At 40.7% G+C, this 9,597-nt stretch overlaps 1 protein-coding gene across 1 annotated transcript in view; it reads left to right on the forward strand.

Moving 5' to 3' along the window:
- dock2 (dedicator of cytokinesis 2) overlaps window positions 1–9,597 on the forward strand; it is a 130,433-nt gene that overhangs the window by 6,781 nt on the left and 114,055 nt on the right. Inside the window, 9 exon segments of the mRNA XM_032527996.1 lie at window positions 930–1,011; window positions 1,237–1,372; window positions 2,007–2,082; window positions 2,237–2,313; window positions 4,129–4,379; window positions 4,768–4,866; window positions 5,117–5,189; window positions 5,458–5,561; window positions 7,543–7,741. Coding sequence (XP_032383887.1) covers window positions 930–1,011; window positions 1,237–1,372; window positions 2,007–2,082; window positions 2,237–2,313; window positions 4,129–4,379; window positions 4,768–4,866; window positions 5,117–5,189; window positions 5,458–5,561; window positions 7,543–7,741 — 1,097 coding nt within the window.

Below are 9,597 nucleotides of genomic sequence, written 5' to 3' on the forward strand. Positions count from 1 at the left end.
GTGTGTGTGTGTGTGTGTGTGTGTGTGTGTGTGTGTGTGTGTGTGTGTGTTCCTGTTCATCCCTCTATCAGCATCTGGCACATGCTTGCATGTCAGGAAAATGCTATGGGGAATAGAGGGCTTGTATTTTTAGCACTTCAGTCTAAATTGTTATGCAGCTGCGTTGAGTAACAATCCATTCACACATCCAAGCTTATGACTGAAACATTTTAGCTTAATTTTTTCTAGAAATCATGTAGTGTCACATCAGTAAACTGCACATAGCATGCCAATGTACACCTTAAAGGGGATCTATGCAGTCTTTTTTTAGCTTAATTTACTTTAACTGAACAGCTTCGGAGTCATTGGAATGGTTAAAGGATTTTTTTTGGGGGGGTTTAATGGTGGTCGACTCGCTTCCCCCTAGCGCCCATGTGAGCCTAAAAACCAGCCTTGCAACTTTGGGCCGGCGAACTGCCGGCCTCAGCGTCAGAACGTATTGCGTGATATCAAGTCTCATGAACCAACTAGCTATAAAAGCAAAAAAACAAGATGGAGATTTTCACACGGCATAAAAGAAGCACAAAGATAGGAAAGAATTGCCGGAGAAACAGAGAAGGAGGAAATGGCAGACTGTCCGAGCAAGGAGTCAGACACAAGTAAACATTGGAGCTGCCAAATAGCTATTCTAAAGCTGTAGGGGGAGCTCTATAGAGAAACATGCCAGCAAAAAGCAAGAAAACAGCAAAGAAATTGTCAGAACTGCATAGAACCCCTTTAAAATGAGGGAGGCAAACGGTCCAGCTTTGTCCTGACTTGGACAGAGATAGTATTTCTATCTTTTTGTATCATCCCTTCCTGCAGGTGGAAAAGTTTCAGTCATGGGGATTGAGATTATCTTTATTTCAAATGCAATATCTATTACTATGTTTGTCTAAATATTTGTGCAGTGAGAACTACTTGGTACGCTGGGGCAGCAAAGGATTCCCCAAGGAGATTGACATGCTCAACAACCTGAAGGTTGTCTTTACAGTAAGTGACCACAAGAGAGCACTAGCACACTGTCTCTAGCACTACATACACTCCCCTGTTTAAGAATGAATGGATGGATTTTCTTTCAGAAGATGGCATTGTTTTTTCATTTTCTCTTTTCTACTTAACCTAATGTGTTCCGACTCCTTTTTTCTCCTTCTTTTCTTCCTTGTAGATCTTATTCTCACTTCATTGCTATACTTGTTCTCTGTTTTTTTGTACCAGGACCTGGGAAACAAGGACCTGTGTAGAGAAAAGATTTATCTGATCTGCCAGATAGTGAGAGTGGGCAGGATGGACTTGAAAGAGACAAACAACAAGAAGTGCACTCAGGGACTGAGGCGTCCATTCGGGGTGGCAGGTACTTGAAGATCAGCCAATAAAACATTGTTTTGGTTAATAAGGCTGCTAAATTACCAATCCAATTGTTTATGCAATGTGCAAAGTATAGTACTTAGTTAGTAGACTATAGCTTTTAGTAGCCTCTCTCTTAAAGCTGCAGTATATATGTGCCTCATTCCACTGCCAAATGTCACCCGTTTAGTCAACAATAATGGCCTTTAGTTGCTTCTGCAGTCATCTGTTCCCTCAAGGCCAGAGCAATTTTCTCTGATTTGTCCGCTGCCGCTGCTTTTGCAGGTATAATCAGCCATATTTACACCTGGGAGCTTAGATACGGTCATCTTTTGCACAAACAAAACTAAAACATTGATGGTGACTGTCCACTATTTTCTTTCCTACTGTTTAGGCTGTAATTGCTCCCACAGGCTCAACAAAGTTGTCTATATCCTCAATTACCTCAGAAACCAGCTATCAGGATTTGTACAGTAGTCTGACCTGTTTTGCTAGACTAGTGTGTGATAGAAATTATTGTACAAAATGTTTACAGAGGCTGTTATTTTGTGTTAACTGATGTGAATCTACATCAGACATGACTATAGCATTTTATTTATTTTTCCTCATCACAGACACATTTGTTTACTTTTTCTTGGCAGTTATGGACATTAGTGATCTCATCAAAGGGAAGATCGAATGCGATGAGGAGAAGCAGTTTTTCATCCCGTTTTTCCCGTATGTCCTTTTTTCCCCATCCATAACTCACAAATCCTCCCTGTAATTAAATAGCGATATTGCAATTTTGTGTCTGAAGGTTTCAGCATCTGCACAATTTTATGTATTTCAAGTGCATTAGTGTGTGTGTTTGTGTGTGTGTGTTTGGCTCCAGTGTAGTTGCTGAGAATGACTTTCTCCACACCTTGCTGAACAAAGTGACAGCATCACGAGGAGACAGTGCTGGACAAGGTACTGTTCTGAACTTACAGGCTTCTCTCTTTGTTTTCTTTTGTGACTCTTCTGCCAAGTTAAGTGGTCCTGTGCACACGAAAGGTTCCCACTCCATTGTGTATGCTGCAGTCGTTTGTGGTCAGACAAAATGGCCATTTCTCATCTTCTCTCTATGCTGTGCTTTGTTGGTGAGAATAAAGGAGGGCATTATCCTGATGGATGGCATGTGCCCTCGAGCTGATGTTTTCATAATACTTTATTTCTCTGTAAATTGGCATCTGTTGCCCGCTACCTCATGTTAATGGCTCATTTTGACAGCCCCTAAGGGTGACACGGTCTTGTTCCACATAGAGTAACCCCACATGTTGGACGGCACTGTCATATCCCTCAGCTTTTTATCTTTCCTGTCGCTACTCAAAGCCCTGGGCACAACCTAGATAGGAAAGGAGCACCCATACGAGCAGATATGGAAGGAGCATGTGAGGCTGCCAGATGTCTGTTCTTAACATTACTCACCCCTAAACTCTCCTTCCTTTTACTTTGCACACACACACACACACACACACACACACACACACACACACACACACACACACACACACACACACACACACACACACACACAGTATTCCCCATAGGTACTGTATGTGGTTAGCCTTGAAAATGTGGGTTAGTGACATAGTCTAGATCTCCCCAACTATGAATTTCCCTAAAATAGCTCACCCTTTTTCCATGTTCTTTGTCTGTACTTTCTCACATAATTTCTTTGAAAGCTTTAAGAGCCCACATTGGTTAGGACTAAATTCCTTCCTATTATAACAGTTTTACATCCCTTTCGCAAAGAGGAGACCAACATTTTAAAGTATTATTGATTACAATCTAGTCTCTAAGAACAGCAAATATTTTTACAACCCCACTTCACCTTGGAACACTTTAACATTATGCTCCCCATAGATAAGCACTAGCATTTACACAAAGTGGATCTCACATTAAGTTCAGCTCTCACGCTGAATGTTTCAGGGTTTCTGTAGGTAATTTTTAAAAATTCAGTTTTAACAGTACTGGGCCTTGAAATTCCTTATTCATTTATTTTGCTGTAATATGAATTTACTTACCTGCAGAGAGAAACAAAAAGTCCTCTCTGGATCCTTCATTTAAAATAGCCTGTAGTAGCTGCTATTTTTCTATGTAAATGTTCTTAGATGTATTGATGTTTGGTCCCGCAAAGTTCTGTGAGATATGAAATGCATCTCTCTGATTGCTACTCCCACTCTTTTGGATGCTGTTTTGGGTGATCCATTTTGGTCACTATTAAAGTACAACAGAAGGATATTTCTCACTTCCAGCCTGTGACACTGTACAGTTATTTTCACAAAATGGTCTCACATGAGTGAATAAGCAATACATTAGGAACTAACTGCTAATGAATTTCAGATGCTAAAGATGAAGGATGAAGGTTGATGAAAGTTCTTTACGGATGATGGACATCCTTATATGAAATCCCACAATGAACTGGAGTTTCTAGTCAAATTGTTAATTTAACTTACTCTTAACTCTTCTTACTCTATTACTCTTCAAATAACGACTCATCTAAACGTAGCTGCATACGTTAGACAATATGTGCTAAGCATCAGTCGGCCATTTGTATAAAGAGTCACAAGTCTTAAGTTAATTCTTAGTCTTGTGATTGTGTAAATGCTCTGTCAGGAGGCTAAGAATACAGGAGGCAAAAAAAATCCAGTTGTTAATAAGTCCCTGAGGGTATACTAAATGTATACTGGTAAAACATGAATTCATAGCCTACCCTATTTCTCTTCCCTAAACTCCCTCCAGGTCTGTGGGTGACTATGAAGGCTCTGGTTGGGGACATAGTTCAGATTCGGAAGGAATACCCTCACCTTGTGGACCGCAGCACTGTGGTGGCCCGCAAGCTGGGCTTCCCAGAGATCATTATGCCGGGAGATGTTCGCAATGACATCTACCTCACCTTACAAGGTGGTGACTTCGACAAATACAACAAGACGACACAGAAAAACGTGGAGGTCATCATGTGGGTCTGTGATGAGGAGGGCAAGGTCATACAGGTGAGCAGCATGAAGAGATGAGGTTGAGGACGCACAGAGCATGTCAGTGTATGAATGGGATATGTGTAAACAGGGATGCAATTGTGTATTCCTGTATAGTTTGAGGGAGGGTGTGCATGTGCAGAATTGTGTGTGCGTACGTACCACACGTGCAGTGTTTAAGAGATTAAGGTGGTATGGGCCAGTGAGAAAACACAGCACTGATCAAGCGCTCATTCACCTTCTCATAGACAGGGGCACGTTGAGGTGGCTTTATCCCAGAATGAAAATCCATTTTTGGCATACCTGTATGTGTGTAGACACACAGACACACACACACAGACAGACATAAACACAAAATCCTTCAGCTCAATATGACATGTACTTTTTATCTCTCCCTCTTTCCTAGAACTCAATCTGTCTGGGAGCAGGGGATAAGGCAGTCAGTGAGTACAGATCTGTCATCTACTACCAAATCAAACAGCCCCGCTGGATGGAGACAATTAAGGTGTGTCTTTGTTGTAGAGGAAGTTGCAGAGCTAACAATTCAAAAGTATTGGTGGAAGAATTTTACCTCTGTCTTAAAAATATATATTTTTTCAGTTTCCATGAAGGCGTCAACATGTTTGTATAACATTTGCATTCCTCATTTCAGCCATAACTTTAAAAAAATAAACCCCACAATCTCATGGTATACCTGTAAAATGTGAAGATACCTGTTATCTTTTTCATATATTCTACAATAATGTGTCCTCCAGGTGGCAGTCCCTCTGGAAGAAATGCACAGAATTCATTTACGCTTCAGGTTCAGACACCGTTCTTCCCAGGAGTGTGAGTATCAGCCTCCCTTCCTCTGCATCCCATCTCACACAGTCTCTTCCACTCTGAGCATTTTGGGACAATGAAAGGACCGAATGATTGGAAGCAATTTGGGAAATGACCCTAAGCATCTTTATGCACACTTGATTATACAAATCAGTAGTCATTCTTCCTCCCATGCCTGGATTCTCCCCCTCCCTCCTCTCTTTCTATTTCCCTGATGTGTTTCTCCCCTGACCCTCCCTCTTTCTGTCTACAAATCCATCTCCTCTGTTTCCAGCCAAGGACAAGAGCGAGAAGAACTTTGCCATGGCCTTTGTGCGTCTGATGAAGGACGATGGGACAGTTCTACAAGATGGACTGCATGACCTTGTAGTCTTCAAGGTAAAAAAACAAAATGGAACTATTTCAGAAAGGAAACAGACAAATAAAGAGTAAATGAGACACATTTCAGCTCACTGAAAACCTGAATCATTTAAAAGTGGATGTGCAACTTATTTATTGTCACCCAAATTCCACCCCTCTTGATCCCCCCAGACTTATACATATGCTAAAGCTGTTCTGAGAGTAATAAATGACACAGTGAGGTCACACCTCATTGCTTTCGTTAGACCAACCCGTTTTGGATTTGGAACAGCCCAACTACAATATACCTGGAATTATTTTTAAGAAGCATGTCAAATTAAATTGGTGACTCACCAACTGATGGTTAATAATGTTTTTGACATAATTCATGGTCAAACATGAACCAAAAGGAAAGATTATTCTAACTGTACCACAGCTCAATGCCATTCACCACCTAACTCTGGAGGTTATATAAAAGTGAATTAAAAATGAATGATATACTTTACAAGTCCCTGAAGCATACTGCACTATTTGCTTGAAATATGGAAGAAAAAGGCACTGTTTGTCTGAAATATACTGTATAAACCAGGGGTCTTCAATCTTTTTAGGCCAAGGACCCATAACTGAAAGACAGATGAAGAAGGGGCCTGTTAATACATGTTGTATAATTGAGATGCATACTAAACTGGGAATACAATGATGTAGGGAAGCCAAAACCTACACATACTTTTGTATGGTGCATACAATACTAACCTGTTAAAACAATAATTATTGACATATGTACAGTATATATTTAATGTTAGATCTGCATGTGGCACATTGCATTCTTAAGCTTAACTGTATTTGTGGATGGCTTCCTAAGTGGCTACCTTACAGGCCAGTAAGCCTATCATCAATGTTGTGTTAGATAAAAAAAGGCAGATATATCTTTGCTAATAAGATGTTGGATTCATGTTTATGTATATTTTCAAACGTATTTTAACTTTTGGAAAAAAAGAAGAAAAAAAAATCAAACAATAATTGGGTTGCCCTCCTGCAGTTACTTTGAAGACCTCATAGTGGTCCTAGACCCCATGTTGAAGATCTCTGGTTGTTATAACCATTCTCAAAGCCGTTATAGACACAGTGAGTCTGGACAGGAGATTATGACCACGCAGGTTGAGTGAAGCCAAATAGATTTCCTGCCAAATGAGCCTAAGCTAAGATTGAATCCCCCTATTGATTAAATGCCAAACGCAATGAAGATTAATTACTCGTGATTCACTCAAAGACCAAATGGATGGTCCGCATGTGCCCTCTTTCTCGATTATATCTCGTTATCCCTGCATTCCTCTCCATCTCTGTGCCACTCATGGCTTAAATCTCTTATTCCCTGCTTCTGCCCACCCACTCTCTCATTATAATGTACTACTTTAGCATTAAATAGGGCAGAGTTGAGGTTTGAGGCCCGAATTAATCTATGACCTGAAGATGGTAAATTTATTTATGGAAAATGTAATGTATGATCACGTAAACAAAACGGATAAACAAAACATAAAATCAATATGCCAAGATATCTTGTACCTCCTCATATATTTTTCCCTTATTTGTGTTCACTCTAGCTTTTAAAACCGTAAGCAAGTCAAATACTGTACCAATAGTTTGTTTTGTTTATGTTTGTGCTCTAATTTTTCTGTCATGGCCCCAGCATTTCCAAAGTTATAAGTTTACAAACCAAAGTTGAGTTAGGTAGCTGTAAATAAGGCATAGTGATCATAGAGGATTACTGCTGTGAAACTGGCAACTTCAGTTATTGTTTGTCATTTCCTCCTTCAAGGTTCACTGATAAATCATTGCAAGTCTAACAAACCCTAGCGTGTTTTTCTCCCGTGTTCCCATTTTTTTGACTAAACACAGAAAATAAAATTCTTGTCCCAATGCTGCTGCGAAAGCTACCAAACATCTGTTTTATTAACAAGATGTAGCATTACTGGTGTGTCAACATCAGGTTGAAAATCACTCCCTCACATTTTCCTCTCAGGGTGACAGCAAGCGCATGGAAGATGTGAACTGCTACTTGTCGTTGCCCTCAACCCGCCACCACCATGGCGACCCCCACAAGGTGGCAACGCTGAGCCGCAGCTCCAGCAGCGTGTCAGGGAGTGGAGGACTGACAGTCAGCTCTAGAGACAGCTTCACCATTTCCACCCTGGTCTGCTCCACCAAACTCACCCAGAATGGTAGGTGTATGTGCATTGTTGTTTGTATCTGTGTGTGTGGGGCAGGTGCTACAGTGTTCAAATAACACCTTTGTAACATTGGGCAGACATAACGCTACTCTAGAGACTTGGCAGGCTAAAAGATTTTCATTCAAAAACACACGCGCCCTTCTACACAAAAAGGTTGAAGAACGGTTAGGGTAGAAATTATGAGGAGCAGGGTGTTTGAAATTAAACCTGACACTTCAGAAAACATGAATTAACATCTTCTTTCAACAGAGTAATGAGGCCAGGCCAAGACAATGGATCATCTGTTAGCCATGAAATTGGTAGAGGACATATCTGAAATCTGAAATCTCTACTGGTTCATAATGCATACTGTCTTCTCTTGGGCTAAATGGTTAGAAACCCATTGACTTGGTAGTGTAATGCAGGTAACCTGCAACCCTGTCTGACCTCATTAGGCCAAGTGTTATTTTTAGGTTTAGTGCTATATGTTGAGTCATGATGACGAAAGGTTGAGACAAGGTTAGGTTAAAGGAGACGTCCAGCTAATTAACAGTGAGTCAACAGTATGTTAATTGTGGTGGAATATCCAGCTTACGAACTCATGCTATGTAAATTGAGACAGTGGTGCCCCAGGTCTCTTTCATTCAGGTCAGTGTCCAACATAACAGCAGTAGGTCATAACCTGTCTCAGGCAGAGGAGTATTTCAGCTCAATTTTTCTATAGATGACAAGAGACGTAACCGCTGAATGATAACACAGTGCTGCGTCAAGCTCTCCCATCCTGCCAAGGTCAGGAGAGGAAGTTAACACATCTGTAGGCTCTAGGCTCAACTGCAGTATTGTCAGACTGGCATTGTTTTCGGTCTGTGCAGAGGAGGAAGACAGGAACTTCAGAAATTGGGATGGCACTATACTGTGCTGTTTAATCCTAAATTCTCCTAGGCCGAGACTTCACTAAATGCTTCTGTGTAAGTCATTAAAGTCTCTGGAACATTTTTTACCTATTTGAATAGAAGTTGTGCTGCTCCAGAGTTTTTTCCATAACGTAAATTAGGTTAATCAGAACTACTAGAGGGTATGTGTGATGCGTTATTGTCATGGTATGTTAAGCACAGTGTAGGGGGAACTGTGTGTATACATGGTTTCAGTGGTGAGGAGTGTTGTCATTTTGTCCTACACACTCTGGCAGGCAGACACACACCCACACACCTACATACATTTTAGACAGTAAGGTGCATCAGGCACAGGTGCAGTGTAACAGCTGTTACTGAGGAAGCCAGTCCATCACTATAACGAACTATATGCGCAGTAGAATAACTGTAAAGCATACGCAACTGTGCACGCACGCACACACACACAACAACACACACACAACAACACACCACACACACACACACACACACACACACACACACACACACACGTGTGCAAAGACTCTCAGACACTGTGTTTTTTGGGGCCACCCACCAGATGTGCAGCTTGGCTTGGTGAGTCAGAAATTATTGGACAGGAAAAGCAGTGAGCTTCATGCGGGCAGCCCTACAGAGAACTGGAAATCTGTCCCATGTCAAACTGTAGTAGAATTAATGACAGAAACTGTGGATTTCAATATTCAGCTGAAAGTCTCACTAAGCAAAGGTACAGGGACTCTAACTATAACAAATTAGTACTTAATTACTTATGAATTACTATAAATTACTATATTATAAATTGTTACTTTGTTGCTTATCAATCAGAGATGAAATTTATAGAATATGTATATATGTACAGTCCCTGACAAAAGTCTTGTCTTTTATCTATTTTGTAGAATCACCTGCTATTAACCTGACTTTTAATTAATCAATTGGTGTAAGAAATAGCTCATATGA

Source organism: Etheostoma spectabile, chromosome 10, assembly GCF_008692095.1.
Source record: "Etheostoma spectabile isolate EspeVRDwgs_2016 chromosome 10, UIUC_Espe_1.0, whole genome shotgun sequence".
Taxonomy (NCBI): Eukaryota; Metazoa; Chordata; class Actinopteri; order Perciformes; family Percidae; genus Etheostoma; species Etheostoma spectabile.